Below are 18,038 nucleotides of genomic sequence, written 5' to 3' on the forward strand. Positions count from 1 at the left end.
CCAGCCGCCATCTGCCCTCCTCCTGAGGGAGGTGGGAAAGGCACCAGCTGCCCCCTAGCGGCTGAGGGCAAACAGAGTCATCAGAAACTCAGCCCATCTTTACAGTGGCCCCTGGCTCCCAGCGGCTCAGAGTGGGTGAGGCACTAGTTCACCAGGCTTTGGTGGACCCTGCCATTCCAGGAGCATGGAGGAAGGACCTATCCTTCCCCTAGCCAGCTGGCATCAGAAGGAAGGGGTGCCCCAGGCTGTAAGTTCACGTCTCATGTTTCAGAGCTGTGTGTGCCCAGGAGAGCAGTGCTCTGTGCTGTGACTGAGCGGTCACTATGCAGCAGTGGCTACCTAGGAAAACTCCCTCCCTGAGCTACACAGCAAAGCAGTGGATGTCTTCCTTCAGCCTGAGAACTCCCGGAGATGGAGGACGCACTGGGGGGCGGGGGCTTGAGGAGCACCATGCACTAGCCCTGCCTTCCCACAGGGCCTGAGGCTTTGTTTGTACGAGCTCATTTTATTCCCCCTTCCCTCGCCCCACCATGGGCAGCTTGTCCACAGGTACACACGGGGATAAAGCAGTCGGCATGCCTTGCCTCAGCCGATGATCCCCGAGAGAGGACAGGAGACATGAGCCACTGGCTAGGCGGTTCCAAAGGGGCCGGCATCTGAGGACAGAAGGGTGCGTGGCTAGGAGCCGGAGAGTTTGTGTGAGGCCGACAGAGGCCAGGCCCAGGCAGAATCACCCAGGGGGAAGGCCTACTGTGTCAGCCTGCTGTCTCAGAAGACCCGGCAACTGATGCCTGTCTGGCTTCAGCAGTGCCAGGATACAGATGGGCCATGGAGGTGGTGCCTCTCAGAGTCTACAAGGCACTACCAGCAGGAAATGTGTTAGTGGCCAGCACAGGGGCCAACTCCAGCCCCAGATACGTGGAAGCTTCTTGGCAGGATGACATGTCAGAGGCCCAGGGCTTGTCGGACAGGGTCCTCTATGGAGGTGGCTGAGTGCATGGAGACCCCAGGCGCTCCAATGCTGGTCTCCCAGCAGTCAAACCCGCAGCCGGTCAGGGCCTGCTTGGCGGCCTCCACTTTTGCTCGCTCTAGACCTGGGGAGGGAAGGCAGTCAGGTCTGGCGGATGGTACTCAGCAGACACTCCCAGTCCTGGAGTAAGGCCCTCCTGGGGTACATCTTGTGGCTTCCGAGGCTCACTGCAGTACCTATGAGCCACAAGTCAAGCCCCACGCCCTCCTCACGGGCTGTAATCACCTGGCCCCAGGTTTGCCGTGCCTCATGACGTCATGCCACGCTTCAAATGTGGCTTCAAACATAATCCCCATATGGGCCTCAGTTTCCCTACCTAAGAATGGGGCTGGCTCTGCCCCCCCCCCCCCCACGTGTGCCTGGCCAACACCTGGTGTACTGGGCATGCTCTTAAAAACACTGACTCATAAGTGTCAGCCGTGGACCAGGAGCCACCCAGCAGGGCCTCCGGGAGGACACCGCACTCTTTGAAGCCAGAAGCCTGGGGCTTTGGAAACCTTGGTGGGCTGTGCAAAGTGAGGAGATGGAGTGATGAGACGGAGGAGGAGGAGGAGGAAGGGGGAGGGGGGAGGGGTGGGGGAGGAGGCGCCAGCGGCGGCACAGGAGTGGGTGAGACAGATGGTACCGCCAGATGCCTGCAGCGAGAATTCCTTGCCCTCTGGTATGGTGTGGGGCTCCTTTCCCTCAAGCCTCTTGGTGAGTCTTTCCTCCCAAAGACCAAAGCTATTTCACTCTTCCAAACCTCTCTGCTCCTCACAGTGAACGGGAGTGGGGTGGCAGCTGGGGGATGGGAGGCTGCCCTGGATGTTTCTGAAGCATTTGCAGGTGGAGGCAGGGGGCTGGGGTGGATGACCTTTCCAGCCATCCACTCCTCCTGGGGTAGGAGCAATGGTCTAGTAGTCTACCTGCCATCACCTGTGCTTGCCCAGGGGAGGTTAACGCACTTGCCCAAGGCTACAGAGCCGAGCTCAAGTCTCCCCCTGTGGGGAATTCTCCGGCGGACCTTCCATCACAGTCTAACCATCTCCCAAGCCGCATACCCCGTACCTGGCTTCAGGAGGGTGATGCCACAGCCGCCGCCGCCTGCGCCAGTCAGCTTGCTGTGCAGTCCATGTGCTGCTGTTACCTGACAGAGCTGGTCCAGGGAGGCGTGGCCCACACCAAGGGCATTCAGATGGTGCTGGTTCATGTCCATTAGCTCCTGGAAGAGGGGGTCATCTGTTCCTGCCTGACCCACCAAGGCGAGCTCCCTGTCACACCCCTGGTTGTGGGACAGCTCATGCTCTCTCTGTGGGACTTTGATAAGTGAGTTCATCCTCCCGTACTGAGGCCAGTACCAAGCTGGGCCCTTGGGATTATAAGGGACATGCATATGATCCAAGCTGATGGGTCATCGTCACTACACTGGCCACCAAACCTACACACCTGCCATGGGGTCAGGGATCACCTGAAAGATTCCTAACCACAGGTCTTCAATCTCTGCACGAAACTATGCTGGAAGCCGTTGGCACCGGTCCCTTACTCAGGAGATGTTTCCTTTCCCGCTAAAGGCCAGTAGGGATAGCTTACCATTTTCGAGAGAAAATGTCACATATGGTATGCCACCCTACTGCTGCCTCCCCGGCTGGTTTTTGGAATAAGAGCCTGGCTGTCACTCCAGCAAGGTCACAAGTGAGGAAATAGCTAAATATTTGTCTAGGTTTCTTCAATTATGTGCAATAAGATTGCTGCTTGCCAAGGACCAACAAGGCGTGTGTGGATAGAATGCTAAAGGCAGCCACTGCTTGCCTTTACTGGATGCTGGGTACACACTGTGTGCTGGGGAGGAGCACCCAGTAAGGCCACGCACTCCCTCCCAGGCCTGGGCCTGAGGCAGGCTAGGGTGAGACTTGGCTCTGTCCTTCTCAGTCCTTTGCTAGAGGGTTCCTCCCATGGAAGCAGAGTGTGAGGTCTGTGCCCTCCTGGCTGTGTGAAGGGAAGGACTTTTGCCCAACGCCTGTGGTCTGCAAACCCTGTTTTCAGTGTATGTCACTATCATCCCGTCTTTTTTTTTTTCTTTTTTTCGGAGCTGGGGACCGAACCCAGGGCCTTGCGCTTGCTAGGCAAGCGCTCTACCACTGAGCTAAATCCCCAACCATCATCCTGTCTTATAAAAGAGGACACTGAGGGCCAGGGGCAAAAAACCTGTCTGGGGCCGCCCACCTTGTAAGGTGGCGAGTTGGTGCCACAGCGCCTCTGCTTGCTAGAACACCCAGAGCATTCCAGATGCCACCTCCTGCTGGGGGACTGGGGAGGGGGGTGTGTGTGGCTTGTGCTGTTTAGGCTCTGCTCTGAGCACGGAGCTCAGGATGCACTGAGGCAGCTCTTCCAGGTGCTCTTTCCTGGGCCCCGCCTACTTGCTGGGATGCTGACCAATGAGCAGAAAGGCAGCGTGGCCCGGTGGCAGCCCCCTCGTGCCTTTCCTGAGCCTGGTGGGCTTCGTGAGGAGACTTCAGGGGCCTCTCTGTGTGCCTGAGTGCCAGGTGTCAGGTTGTCAAGGCAGGTTCCAGACACCTGTCACATTCTGATCCAAAATCTGTCAAGGATCGGATGACAGACTATGACACCAGAGAACAGCTCGCTGGTTCACATGCAAAGCTGTCCGGGGGCAGTGCTGTGCACTTGAGCATCGGTGGTAGCCAAAAATACCCTCACTGCGTAATCAGCAGGCTGCTCCCCGGCGCTCTCGGGCCGACAGGGCGTAAGCAAGAAGTTCTTGTCTTTATTACTTTCCTGCTCAGATCTGTGATTCTGAATGTGGATGGAGCTGAGAGCTGGGAAACAAGGCTTGAGGACTGCCCCGAGCACAGTAGGGGCTCAGTAAAGATCTGAGTGATTCTGGGGGCGATGGTGCACGTCCCATGCAGATCTCTAAGTCTGAGGCTCTCCTGGTCTACACGGTGAGTTCCAGGCCGGACCGGGCTACTTGAAAAATAAAAACTAATGATCTGCGGAGTGGAGGCTTACGCAGGCATCAGTTTGGGTCCTGGCTCTGCCACTCACTGGCTGGATGACACAGGAGGAAGTGAGTCAGCCTCTAAGGTGGAGACACGGGTAATTGTAAGGAGCAGGAGTGGCCGCTTTGTGTGTTGGCTGCACACCGGGATGCCAGCAGGGGCAGAGGCTGCAGTGGGTACTACAGGTCAGTACTAGAGGCCAAGCGGAGGTGTGGCACACCTGTCGTCTAAGGGACCCTGCCTGCCCTTTCACATGACTGCCTCAGCCAGGGCTGCTGGGTCCCTTGTACTTCGCCAGTCAGCCTGACGGAGAGGAAGTCTTTGGCTCTCTGAGCTGGTGACACATGGGCACTGGGAACAGGAGGCCCTGGAACTGGAATAATTTTGTGACACCCTAGCACGGCCACCAGCAGGCAGTGAGTGAAATTCAGACCCGGGGCTGCTCAAATGCTACCTAGAGTTACACCAACGGTGCTGGCCACAGTTAGAGGACCACGGACAACTTCAGGACCCTCCTGCCCAGAAGCGCCAGGTGGCTATTGAGTGGACACCCATAGTCGGCATGGTGCGGGAAACTAGGAAGGTGGGCAACTCCCCTCAACCTCAGGACCCACACCTCCCGCAGGGCCTCAGTGTACCAGGCTTCTGCGCTTGCCCCCATGGGCACACACATGCTCGGGGGCCCAGGCCTGGGTAAACTGAGGACAGGGGGAGACATCCATGGGCAGCAGCGGGGTGAGGAGACCCTCTCAGTAGGAAGCTTACTTCTAGGACAAGGTACTGTTCTGGGACTGGTGCGGCCGCCATCTCTCCCAGCACGCGCTCACACTCCAGGGAGATTGCGTCAATTGATGTCAGGAGCGGGGCCATGATCTCAGGGAACTGCAGGAAAGGAAGGCAGGCAGAACGTGAGGTCTAAGGCTAGGGGAGGGCAGACCCTGCTGTAGTGTCAGGGCACCATCTACACCAACCCTCGGGGATCTCCTCTGGCCTGGCCTCTGTTCTGCCGATGCCCTGATGTCTGGGGAGAGGGTGGGGGGGATCCTTACCGCAAAGCCGTGTGACTAAAGGGACAGGCCTGTTCCAAAAATCCCTATCCTGACCAGCATGGCAGTGGTCATAGTTAGCACCTTCCTTTTTGTACATACTGCCCCACCCCACCCCACCCCACCCCTGAGATTTCCCTGTCCCCCCCCCCCCCCCCGATACACACAGCACCAGGAGCACCTTGATTAGCCTGCTTCTGACGCCAGCCACGAGGGCCTTGGTACTTCGTGGGACCTTGGTGTTGGTGAGCAGGATCTGCAGAGCTGGGAGCCTGCGGAGAAAAGAAGGCAGGGTGGAGGGGCCAGGCCCAGGAAGGTGTAGGTGTGTCACCCAGCCAGCACACAGGGGGATGTCAACTTAGTCTAGGGACTAGAGAGCAGGGATGGGAGGAAGCAGGTCCTCCAAGACTTCACCATCATGAGATAAAGGGCTGAGAAGGAGTAAAGACCACCAGGGGCCGAGGCTGGGGCACAGTAGCATATGCTCAGCCTGGAGGTCGTGACCTCTCACTGGGTTATAAGTTCAAAGTGGCCGTGGCAGAGAGAAGGGGGGGCCTGAGGTTCAGTGGTGCCCAACCCTGAGGCTTAGGTGAGGATGAGGGGGCGGGGTACAGGGCGAGAGATGAACATCCCCCTGCAGACTCGCTCCACACCTCAAGGACTATCTGCAAGGACGTCGCTTTTTAAATGAGCACTGTCTTCTCGCTACCCTTTTCCCTGCCACTCAAAAAGACCGAGTTCTGGGAAGGTGGACCTTGAGCCATACCACAAACGAGGTCCTTTGCACGGAATGGTGCCCTGGATGGAGTGGGGACGCTTTGGAGGTTGGGTAGTTTGTGGATGGCAGCTTCACCCTCACACACGCCTCGGCTGGAGGCCTGCGGCCAACCCACACGGAAACCTATCCTGTCCAGGGCCACACTCAGGGCTCTGCTCCGAGGTCATCTGGGCCTGGGCTCCCTGACTCTGTGTCACCCCACCCCTGCCCTTCCTCAGTGCACAGTCACCCAGCTGCCCCACGACAGCCTCAGGACCTTCCTGCTTGCATGGATTCTCCCAGAGGCTGCTCCCTCCTCACAGCTCCTGACTCGCCTTCATTCAGGCCTCTGCTTGGGTGTTACCTCATCAGAGGCCCTGGGGAACCCCATCCACCCACTCTCACTGAGAGTCATTTTTGGGCATCACAACTAAGGGGTGCTGTGGGGGGGGTCTAGCCAGGCTGCTGAACACTCTGTGATGTACAGAGCCAGCCAGCATCACAAGGAAGGATCCGGTGCAGAGTTGCAGACCGCCATAGCTGAGAGAGGAGGTCTCTATAGGACAGGGGGAAGGGAGGGGAGGGGAGGGGAGGGGAGGGGAGGGGAGGGGAGGGGGCGGACCTCCGAGCCCCTAATGCGGTGACTCAGCTGGCTAGAGCAGTGTGCCAGGACTGTGTGCCTATCTGTGCTGACCACCATGGGTGTCAGTGACCCTCCCCAACACATAATTCCCACCATACTTGCCACCATTTAATCCCTGTCCCCAATCTTTCTGCAGATGGCTAAAGCACCGGGGGCCAAGATTCAGTCTGCACAGCTGACCAGGTAGGACACAGCGTGCAAAGCAGGGTGGAAGCTGCCAAATCCTCCGCTCTGAGCTTTACCCAAGCCTCTCGCTGCAGGCTCCAGCTCGCCCAAGCCTTGCTAGCCTCCACAACACCCCTCTTTCCCCTCTGTTGGCTTCTGTACTTATCTGTCCAACCTCACTCTCATGCCCAGCAAAAGCTCCTGGAAACAGCCAGAGAGGGATGCCTACACTCCTGGTCATTAGGAAAGAGGTAGTGGCTAATGTTTACCAAATGAACAGACAGACAGGCAGCCAGGGTCTGCGGATCAGCTGAGCTTCAAAGGGAAGGGGTGGCCACACACGACCTTCACCTTTAATCGTGGTGAAGAGTTGGCATGGAGGAAGGAAGAAAACAGCAGGGGCCCCCACAGCAGGGAGGGGACTCAAGGACACCTGCCCCTGAGAACCTCACAAAGGCACAGTGCTCTTCCTGGATATGTGTTAGCCATGGCAATGCGGCCTGAATTACCTCTTCAAGGATGACATCTTCCCTTGCTGGTAGCGCAGGGCTCCTCCTGGAGAGAGGGACAGCAGCCATCACCATGGGGATGGCTCAGATTTGAATTCTGTGACAGCAGAAGGTCAGTGTGGACCCAGGACACGCCAGGCTGAGTGACGCGCCTGTCCACTCTGGCTTTATCTGTGGAAGACCCTAAGGGTATGAAGGTCCCCAGGCCCTTGGCCTTCTGAGCCACCTGACATCCTCAGCCATCGCCGGAGTGGTGAGGCTAAGATCCGGGGCTCAGTGGCTGGGCCTGTCAGGATGGAAGGCTGCTCTCCTGGTTCACCAACTCCACCGCAGCGGTCCCCTGTGGGGTTCCTATTTCCCAGGCTTGGGCCTCCCCCCAGAGAGTCATCGCCTGAGATCTTCCCCTCACCCGGAGCAGGAGTGCGCTCTTTTCCTCAGAAGCCACTAATTGGACCCATCCCAAGCCAGGAGAGCCGGGGCACCCACAAATGTAACGAGACTCCCAGGAAGGACGAGGGGGTGAACACACTTACCCCAGGTGCTGACGGAATTGTCCACGCCAGAGGGGTTCCCATGGATCACTCTCTCCCCCTCGTAGGCCCACTTGTTAATTGACTTCAGGTCCTCCTCGGGCCAACTGAGCACACAGAGAAAGGGGCTGGGGTAGCCTTGGACAGTCGAAGGAAGGAGCTGTGGGCTGTCCCTGCTATGAGTGCAGGGGCCACCCAAAACCCAGGGCTGATGTGAGTGGGCACAGGAACTCAGAAGGAGCGGTAGAGTCTGCCCCTTTCAGTCTAAGAAGATCCTGAGCCTCGCTTTCCTGTCCTCTGAAACCCACACAGCATGGTGGGAGTGGCTCAAGCCTCAGCTTCCCGGTGTGCTGTGCTCTCACCAGCTGGGTGACTCTGAACCTGTTACCTAACCTCTCTGAGCCCTCACCTGCCTCAGGGATAGGATGCTTAGCTCCACTCTCGCCAGGCTAGGTCACGTACGGCTGGAGGCAGACATTGCGTCTACACAGCATACACGTTGACTGCTCAAATGTCAGCTCCCCAGAGGGTCTGTCTCAGGAAGGGCAAGCAGAGGTGAGGCTTCTGCTTCCTGTGTGACCCCTGGAGCTGGAGGTGTGGGGAAGCAAGTGGTGAGGCCACACACTGAGACCCCACCCCAGGACAATGAACACACCTCTATTGTGAATCCCTGGTGGGCAACCATCACCTCTGGGCTTCCTTGAAGCAGAGGAGCCTCCTGAGGAATGGGGTGGGCTCAGGGCTAGCATAGGACCAGGTCAAAACACTAGCGGGAACTTGGAAGTGCAGCCCACCCTCTCCCCGTCCTCAGTCTGGCTCCCTTTTAGAAATTCCCTTCCCTTGCCTTGGCTGAGCTGTATGTGCAGGATGCTGGTTGGACCCTGTCTGCTCTACCAGTCCTCACCTTTCTCATCTGTGAAGGCAGACACGACTGCACAGTGAGATGGACGGATACCATTGTACAGGGACAGCGGCCTAACACGGGCTATTGGGGCCACAGCTCCTGAGTATACACAAACCCTGGCCCAACAGCTGCTGCCTCTGGGCACGCGCGCGCACGCGCGCACACACACACACACACACACACACACACACACACACACAGAAAGACAAACACACACACACACACAGAAAGACAAACATACACACACACACACAGAAAGACAAACACACACACACACACACACATACACACACACGGGGAGAGAGAATAAGAGAGAGAGAGAGAGACAGAGACAGAGACAGAGAGACAAAGAGAAACCCAGTGGGAAAGACAGGGTTACTCACTTTCCCTCAGAGGGGAAACTGAGGTTCAGAGGGTCACAAAAGTGTCACAAACCCCAGTGCCATGCACTGCTCTGTCATAGGAAGGACAGGGAGCAGGAGAAAGCTGGTCCTTACCTGCCAATGGAGCCCCTGTCCTTGAGCGGGTTGGTGACCTCCTCACAGGCAGTCAGGAGGGCGGCTGCCACACACACCGAGTAGGCTGCACTGGAGCCCAAGCCCGCCCCAGGGGGCAGTTCCGACCACACCATGATGTCCAGGCTTGGGAGTGTCCTGAAACACACCGGGCACAGAAAGTGACTCCCTTAAAGGGTGTGAAGTGCCAATGGGAACCTGGGGCCAGGCGTGGACACTGGGGGAGGGGGTGGCTGAGCATCTAGACCCTGACGGGAGCAATCCCCATGGGATGCCAGGGACTCAAGACGACCCTGACCACCAGGAAACAGGCATCAGACTTCAGTTAAATCACTGTGAACCCAAACCCCTCCTGAGAACTCCCTGCTCTGTAGAGCTGGGCTCCTCGGCCTGGCTCTCAGCACCAGCTGTCCGTCTGTCTGGCATGGCCTTGCTCCATGTCACCCTCCCACCCATCTTTCTGGAGCTTGGGAAGCACCTCCATTGGACACTTCCGCAGACTACCCGCACCCGGCACTACTGCCGACACATGGAACCCAGGTCTACAGCAGTTCGGTTACAAGAACTATCAGACCATCACACGGAGACCTCCCTCAAGTAAGACCTGACAGTGTTCTGCAGTTTCTGAGACCTGTTCCCATTTTGTAGATACCTAACTCCAAGCACGGCTTTTCAGAGTACACAGGCCCGCACGGGAGACCAGGGCCCAACCGACTGAAGCAAAGTGTGTTACCCATGCTGAACAGCCCTGCAGCGGCAATTTTGGTTTCTTAAAAAAAAAAAAAAAAAACAAACAAACAAAAACAAAAAACCCAGAATGTTTTTGTTTTAACCCCAGGTGTGGGATGTGCGGCTGCTTCAGACTCCACAGCTGCTGACTGTGATTTGGCTCCTGCTCTAGCAGAGGTGTGATTTTGCCAGCTGCAGAATTTCTGTTGTTGTAAAGTGTTTGGAATCCTGGAGACTTTTCAGAGGGTAGATGAATAGGGCCCCTAGAGGCAGAGTGGGCTATTGTTGGTTTGTGAAGTATTTGTGTGCAAAGAAGAAACAAGAAGAAGAAATTAGTTATCCTGTCAGTGAAGACTAAACTTGCCCCCAAGGAACTCGATGCCCCTAATAAGTAGGAAGTAGTCTAACAAAAATGTTGCCCGATTTCCAACCCCCGACTTTATTCCTCCCTATCCTCTTCCCCTCTTATCTAGCATTAGGGGTTGAAAGGGTAGAAAGAAAAGGGTGGAGAAGGGTGGAAAAAAGAAGACCCACAAAGTAGCAAGGCCAGCTACATAGCCTCAGCAGGGCCTGGGGGATAACATCTGAGGGGCTGGAGGGATGGCTCAGCAGTTAAGAGCACTGGCTGCTCTTCCAGAGGTCCTGAGTTCAAGTCCCAGCAACCACATGGTGGCTCACAACCATCTGTAATGGGATCCTATGCCCTCTTCTGGTGTGTCTGAAGACAGCAACAGTGTACTCACATGCATAGATGAATAAATAAATCACACCAGTCACAGGCATGGTGACACACACCTTAAACCCCAGCACTCCAGAGGCTGAAGCAGCTAGATCTCTGTGAGTTCTAGACTAGCCTGGTCTCACTGAGTTCCAGACCAGCCACAGCTTACAAAACAACCAAACCCCCGCCCCAAACTATTGCATGTACCATGTCTATCATAGCCATGTTCAACTTACCGGTTTAAATATACTCCCAATCTTCCTTACTGTACCTTGAGAAAATTATGTTATTACTAAATAATGAGTTCACTACGTGTGTGCGCGCATGCGTAAGCACCTGCCATTTTGGAGAGGGTCTTTCGAAACCTGGGCTGACTTCGAGGTTGCTGGGGTGGATGAGGATGGCTCTGAACTGGTCATCCAGCCCCCCCTCCCAGGGGCTGGGATCTCAGGTGAGCTCCACCAACCCAGGTTTCGTGAAGCTCTGGGGACAAAGACTCACAGTCTCACACATGGTAGCCAAACACCCTTGCTGGTCGCATCCCCAGCCGGACTTGGTGGTGTTTTTTTTTTCTGTTTGAGACGAGGTCTCACACCGCAGCGCAGGCTGTCACTCTGGGGACCATCACATGGCAACTCAGTCTCCTGAGTGCTGGGGTCACAGGTCTAAGTCACCACTTCCAGCCTGAGGAAATGGTCGATGGTTACAGCAACCATGCCCTGAGCTGCACGTCGGGCTCTGGGCTCCATGCTTTAGGCAGATCAGACCGTATTCTCCTCAGAGCCTGGTGCTGTCGATGGATCATTCCACACGGGGAAGCTGAGCCTCAGAGCGGGCAAGCACTACCATCTCGGCCTCATGAGGCTGCCTCAGAGGAGCTGTCACACCCTCGGCACTGGCTCCCAGGTCTCTCTGAAGTGGCCTCACAGTGCTGACTGCCTCCCTCCAGCCACACCAGAGAGGTCGCCCTGAGGAATTGCAACAGACCCTTTGCTCTGTTTAACTAAAGCAGCCGGGGACGCAGCACAGGGTGAACGCATCAGCGAGCCAGGTGGTTCACGCCACAACTCTACAGCCTGACTAACTAAATGGCCTTCCTCAGGCTCGCTCGCTCTCTCGCCCGCCCCCCTCCCTCCCCGGCCTGGGTTGCCACGGACATCATCCCTAGAAACCCATGAGGCTCTGGAATTCTCCGGAACACTTCCCGGGGGGTAGACTCCCACAGCCCATGCACGCACCTCTGTTTCCGGCAGATAGCCAGGTACAGGTACAGAAAGGCAAGCAGAGACAGGCCTTCGTTGCCTACACAGTCTCGGGGGAGGCCCGCCACCTTCTTCAGCTTCTCCAGTTGCTCCAAGGTGGGTGCCGGGACATCGCCTTGCTCTGTCACACAGGCAAACAAGCAGGTGGGTGAGAGGCCTGCAGAGCAGACGTTCATAAAACTGCAGGACACGCTGGCATCAGCGTGGGGACGAAAAGGTCCCACACTCAGCCCAACACTTGCCCTGGGTGTGGGTCTTAGCTGCCACTCACTGAACATGTGGCCCTCAGCCGAGTGGCTTACTGTCTCTGAACCTTGGTAAGAGGACAGCAATGGCACCTCCTCAGGGGGCCTTCGCAAAGACAAGGACAAGGCATGCAGTGCAGGTCCTGGCCCAGATCAAGTGCTTAGCTGATAGTCTGAGCAGGAGCACTGTGATTTGCCTTCCAGCCTTCAAAACCACATAAAAGGGAGTAGGTGTCTCTCTCTCTCTCAAAGACAATTAGCAAAAGGACTGGAGGTGGGGCTCAGTATTAAGTAAGGCCCTAGCAAGTGCCAGGCCCTGGGTTCCATTCTTAGCACTCCCAACATGCATGCATGCATACACGAACATACACACACCGCACACACAACACACACCCACACATACCACACCACACACACACACACACACACACATATCAGATACACCACAAACACTACACCAGACACACACACACACACCACACAGATGAACCACATCACACAGACACACCATGATACACACATGACACATACATCTCACACCCACACACCACACCACACACACCACATACCACATACATCACACACACACACACACATACACACACACACACACACACACACACACACACACACACACACACACACACACACACAGAGAGAAAGGTTTTGTCCAGTGCAGCACAGGACCTGGGCCACCTGTCTCTGTCATGCAAAAGAGACTGATCCAGTCTGACCAGCTCACCTGTAGAAAAATCACTTCTCCCAGCCTCGGGTCAGGAGCAAACGAACGGAGCAGGGAATGGCTATTAGGAAAGTTCAAGGCCTCACCCACCAAGGGTTCAGTGCTTGTGTGCCTAAAAGACTGATGGTATTCCAGAGGAACAAACCAGGGGGTCAAGGAGACCCCAACTTTGCGGAGTGCTGGGATGGGGACAAACCAATCTTGGAGTTTAGAGAGCTGTGTCTGAGCCCTTTCTATATCCATGACAACATGGTGTCACCTGCCTTTACCTTCAATTGTCATAGCCATGAAGGAGATGGATGGTCTCTCCTATACTGGGGACCACTGGTGGAGGGAACGCTTGGCTCACAGCCTGGCCCAGAAGCTTGATACCTGTTCTTTGCCTGTTACTACGTGGAGGGAGTGCCAGACTCCAAAAGGAGGAAACCAGTCTCCAAGAGGCCCTTGTACTCTCCTACCGAAGCAAACTTACAGTCCTGGCACCCTCCGTGTGTCCTGACTGTTCTCCACCGCAACCCTCAGCCAGGTCACATGTCTGTCCGGACTCGCCGGTGGGCTTGCATGATCTCGGCCAGAAGCTACCACTCCTGGCTGGTGCCACTTTAGACACTGACTTAGAAAAGCGGCTGCTGGTCCTCCGGGAACATTTCTGCCCTAGCGGTGCCTGGTACCATGGTAAGCAAGTCCCAGAGGCTCTGAACTGAGGGGACCCAGGAGTCACCCACAGTGCTTCTTACAAAATAATAGTCATTTCCCACCACCTCTACCAATTCTCCACAGTCGAAGGGCAGGGGCAGGAACTACAGACACTGGGGAAAGTGCCCCCTCTCCCAATTACAAGGCCGGGTAAGTTGAAAAGAGTCAGTCTAGGTAAAGACAGCCCCTTCCCTCTTTCTTTATGGGGATCAAGCCCAGCTCTCCCTTGCTGAGTCACACCCCAAGCCCAAGCATTCACTGTCACTCCATCTCTGGTGGCAGGGCTTGGGAACAGGCTGGAAGTAGTCATGGAGGGCTCTTGCTAGCCCTAGGCTTGCTGAGAAAGGCACGAACCAGCAGCATTCTGTGGTCAGAGCAGACCCATGGGGCAGGCGCTACCCTGCTGACGGAAGGGAACTCGCCTGGATGGCTGTAACCACCGCTCTTCCCACGATGCCAGTGGCAGCACAGGGGCCTTGGGTTAATGGCACGGGAAAGTGCTGCTACCCCAAAAGAGAAGCACCGTGTCCCTAGGACGTTGACATGGCCCGGCTCTGTTTCAGAGACACAGAAATTCCATCTCTCAGTTGACCCGAGTCCCTCAGTTGACTTTTTGGAGAAAAGTCAGTCGTGAAGGGCTGGTGCCAGAATGCCCAGGATGCTACTGAGGAAGCGATGTGGTGTCTGTCACCTTGTGCTGCTCCCGAATGGCCTCTGAGCCAGGCAACCGCCATCTTGGGGAGTTCCCTTGTACCCCCTTGCCAAAATGATTATCCCAGCTGAGCTTGGTGACTGCACTCCTCACAGAGGGGTGGGGAGGTCACAGGACCCCCACCTCAGTACCCAGCAGCCCCCTACCATTCTGCATGCTGCTCTGCCTTAATTGCATGTGGCTAGGGTATACAGACTGGGGAAGATTGGGGTTTGGGGCTCCATCTGTGTGACTACAGGACAGGCATCTTCCTGCTGGGTAAAGCCTTCTGGTAAGACCTTTATGTGGGGGCACCCACACTCCAATAACCAACCCCTGACTTATACACTCAGTAAAGAAGCCCCTGCTTCCCCAGGGTGAACTCTGGGGGAATTGTGCCTTGGTTTATCATTGGGACCTTAGGAGGAGGAGGGGGAGATGTTTTGTTTCCCCTGGGAAGGAATTACAGCAACACTTCGTTAGTATTGATTGGATTAGCCAGTAACAAACACAAGTTGGTAAGCACACACCCCATCACTGAGCCACCCGGGCCTCTGCTCTGTAACAAACCACACGAGAACAACAATGCCTTCACCTTCACTAAAAGCAGAATTGACAGCTTTCTCAATCTACTTCCCGTCACGGTGTCCACCCCAGGAACTAACTGTTGTCGTCGGTTGATTGCTCTTCCCGTAGACTTTCCTGCACCTTTCCACACTGGCTTCTATAAGTACATACACCGTTCCACACCTGTTTCCACACCTGTGACACCGTGGCACACCTGTGACAGTCAATCCTTTTGTCTCTTTTATCTTGTTTCATTTAATGTGGGCTCACGTAGCCCAGGCTAGCCTTGATCTTGCCATACAGCTGGAGCTGTACTTCTGATTCTCTGGCCCCCACCTCCCAAGTACTGGGGATACACTAATTAATATGGATAGGATTTAGAATCACCTAGGAGACAGAGCTCTGAGCCCGACTAGGAGGGCATTTCTAGAGAGGTTCAGCTAATGTAGGAAGACCCACTCTGGGTGTGTATAGCACCATCCCCGGAGTTCTAGACTGAATAACGGGGAGGAGTAGAGCCATTCTTCTCTCTCTGCTTCCTGACTACAGAGGGAATGTGACCAGGTACCTTACACTCCTGCCAGGAGCCCAATGGACTATGTGGCTCAAACCGAGAGCCACAATACATACTCAAGTTGCCTTTGTCATAGCAACAAGAAGGGTAACTAACTCAACAGCTTAACATTTTTACTCTACGGTGAGCCTGGAAGATCCACACACAGCAGTCCACAGAGATCCAGGGCACAGTTCTACATGTTTAAAACAAACTAGCTAGGTGTGGTGGAGCATGCACTTGAGAGAAAGAGGCAGGCAGATCTCTGTGAGGTCTGGTATCACAAACAAACAAAATTAAGTCCTGTACGAAGTGAATGAAGCCAATTTTCTGGGGTCGGAGGACAACATCGTTTTCTGGCTCCCCACAAGCAGCCTGAAGTAACCACTCTGTCTGTCACCCCTTCCCCACTTCCTTCAGGGGCCAGGCTCTTGTCATACCAGGCTCCCCCTCTTTGTACTAACCAAGAAAGCCTGTGTCCAGCAGCTGAAGTGTGGCCACATCCCAGACCTGCTTAATACCGACGTTTGGTAAATTGAGGCTCACTTTCCCATTGCTCTGCGGTCGCAGCACGAGAAATGTTCTCAAGTTCAAGGCCACCGCCAGAGCTACCTGCAAAATGAAGGGCAAAACTGGTAAGCCTGAAGGTGAGGGGCTCACGGGCCAGCGGCCATACGTTCTGGAAGTAAAGATGGGAGGATCCTGGGGGGGTTGCTGGCCGCCTACCCTCCCCCATCCCAACAAACTCATGTAAGATTATGAGAAGGGCTGGCTCAAAATCCGAGGTAAACAGTGCCTCCTGAGGAATGATACCTCAGGTTGTCTCTTAGCCTAGACAGGCAGACAGACCTCAGGTTGTCTCTTAGCCTAGACAGACAGACAGACAGACAGACAGACACACAGACACAGACACAGACACACACACACACCCGCACGCACGCACACACACAAGACCGTAAAGGATGAGGGTTGGAGAGGGTGTAATGTGCTTGGTCAAGTTACCAACTCTCTCCTAAGCCTCAGCTTTATCTACAAAATAGAAGACTACACATCCGACCTGGGTTAGGGCCGAGGTTTAAATGAGATAATACAAGTATGCAACACTTCTACCACACCATCTTTCCAATTCCTCAACACTGCAATGTTCCCAGAGTCCAGTTCTCTAAGCTCTTCCCCCTCCACCAACACTCACTTCCTGGGTGATTCCACCCAACCTGTAGGTTTTTTTTTTCCCGGAGCTGGGGACCGAACCCAGGGCCTTGCGCTTGCTAGGCAAGCGCTCTACCACTGAGCTAAATCCCCAACCCCCTGTTTTTGTTTTTTAATGATTTATTTATTTATCTTATGTATGTGAGTACACTGTCACTGTCTTCAGACACACCACAAGAGGGCATCAGATCCCATTACAGATGATTGTGAGCCACCACGTGGTTGCTGGGACTTGAACTCAGGACCTCTGGAAGAGCAGTCGGTGCTCTTAACCACTGAGCTGTCTCTCCAGCCCATCTCTGGGGAGTTTTTACCTTGCCATGGACCACAGCATGTTCTCCATGGAGAATGACTTTCCCTGGAGCAGACACCAGCAGGACTTCTGACAACATGGCTCCTGAGACTCCTGAAAGAAAAAGCAGCAGAGAGGAAAAACAAAGTTTCCTAGATGTTAGCTACAAACACCAGGAAGGTCCACACCTTTAATCCCAGCACTCAAGAGGCAGAGGCAGGTGGATCTCTTTGGGGGTTGGAGGCCAGCCTAGTCTACAGTGTGAGTTACAGGACAGCCAGCGCCATATAGAGAAACTCTGTCTCTTCGTGGAACTACCATCCAGAACTATGTACCAGGATGACAGGGCAGTGAGCCAGTCAGCTGGACAATGGAAAAAAATCTGGATTCAGACACTGGCCCTTCCGTCCCCAGCATGTCTTAGGAAAACTGCCATGAATCTGTTTCCCACAAATCAGCTAATAGAGACAACACTGAAGACTGATTCAAAGGACCAGAAGCAGCAGGACCTGTCAGTCTGGCAAAGTAGCATCTATACCACAGAGAGCTACAAGGTAATGACGGGACTATCCCTGCTGCTGGTAGAAACTGACATGACCTCCGAGTGCACGGCTCAGTCGTGGAATGCTTGCCTAACATGAGGGCGGTTATGCGTTTGATGGTATGGAAACGCGAGGTTTACATAAAATCTTGCAAAAGAAAGAATTCTTCCAGGACATGAGGCCACAACCAACCTGTCACAGTTATACACAAGGCTGCGGGGCTTACCTGTTACACCTCGTGTTGCACATTTAAACAATAACTTGTGCAAGGCAGAGTCTCACCAAGTGCTTTTGCTGGATTTATGGGTGCACGCATTTTACATTGTTATAAATAACGCAAAGTCACCCGGTTCAAGGCTTCACTGGAACTCCCTTGCACTGGCCACCCCACTGCATACTCAGTAGCCACCGAGACCCCAGTCTACCGGGAACTGTCCGACCTGAGGTCGCCGACCGCTGGGATCGAGAAAACTAAGACAGAGGACCGCGGCGCCCGGCCCAGGGTGTCCGGGACCCAACCCTCACATCACCCAACCCGCAGTCCAGGCCTCTCACCTGCCCCGGCCAGCGCCCAGGTGAGCCGAAACTCCGGCAGTAGCTCCCGGTCTTCTCCATATCAAAGGGCAGAGCCCCAAGGAGGCAGGCGTGTCTTCCTCCGGCCAATCAGAGAGCTTGAGTCGAGGTTCCCTTTACG

General features: G+C 55.1%; 1 protein-coding gene across 2 annotated transcripts; it reads right to left on the bottom strand.

The window, feature by feature from the left end:
- Positions 1-492: 492 nt before the first annotated feature.
- Positions 493-17,994, bottom strand: Mvk (mevalonate kinase). 2 transcript variants are annotated; one of them, NM_001393702.1, is made up of 11 exons: positions 17,900-17,994; positions 16,825-16,916; positions 15,766-15,913; positions 11,784-11,928; positions 9,078-9,233; positions 7,680-7,783; positions 7,147-7,192; positions 5,254-5,344; positions 4,792-4,908; positions 2,078-2,228; positions 493-1,094 (listed from the first exon to the last, which is right to left on the bottom strand). In NM_001393702.1, exons 2-11 carry the CDS (start codon positions 16,900-16,902, stop codon positions 946-948), a joined length of 1,185 nt encoding a protein of 394 aa, NP_001380631.1. In that variant the 5' UTR covers positions 16,903-16,916; positions 17,900-17,994; the 3' UTR covers positions 493-945. The 2 variants fall into 2 exon arrangements, with proteins under 2 accessions (NP_001380631.1, NP_112325.1); NM_031063.2 differs by having other exon boundaries at positions 2,078-2,231.
- Between the last annotated feature and the right edge of the window lie 44 nt (positions 17,995-18,038).

This window comes from Rattus norvegicus, chromosome 12, assembly GCF_036323735.1.
Source record: "Rattus norvegicus strain BN/NHsdMcwi chromosome 12, GRCr8, whole genome shotgun sequence".
Classification (NCBI taxonomy): Eukaryota; Metazoa; Chordata; class Mammalia; order Rodentia; family Muridae; genus Rattus; species Rattus norvegicus.

What these genes read in the sequence shown, in the direction of transcription:
- Mvk (NM_031063.2), bottom strand. Translation starts at nt 16,902, where the DNA reads ATGTTGTCAGAAGTCCTGCTGGTGTCTGCTCCAGGGAAAGTCATTCTC. An exon ending in ATGCTGTGGTCCATGGCAAG is followed by an intron (nt 15,914 to 16,824) that starts GTAAAAACTCCC and finishes TTCATTTTGCAG; the next exon opens with GTAGCTCTGGCGGTGGCCTT. An exon ending in CAATTCCGTCAGCACCTGGG is followed by an intron (nt 7,193 to 7,679) that starts GTAAGTGTGTTC and finishes CCCTCTCTCCAG; the next exon opens with GAGGAGCCCTGCGCTACCAG.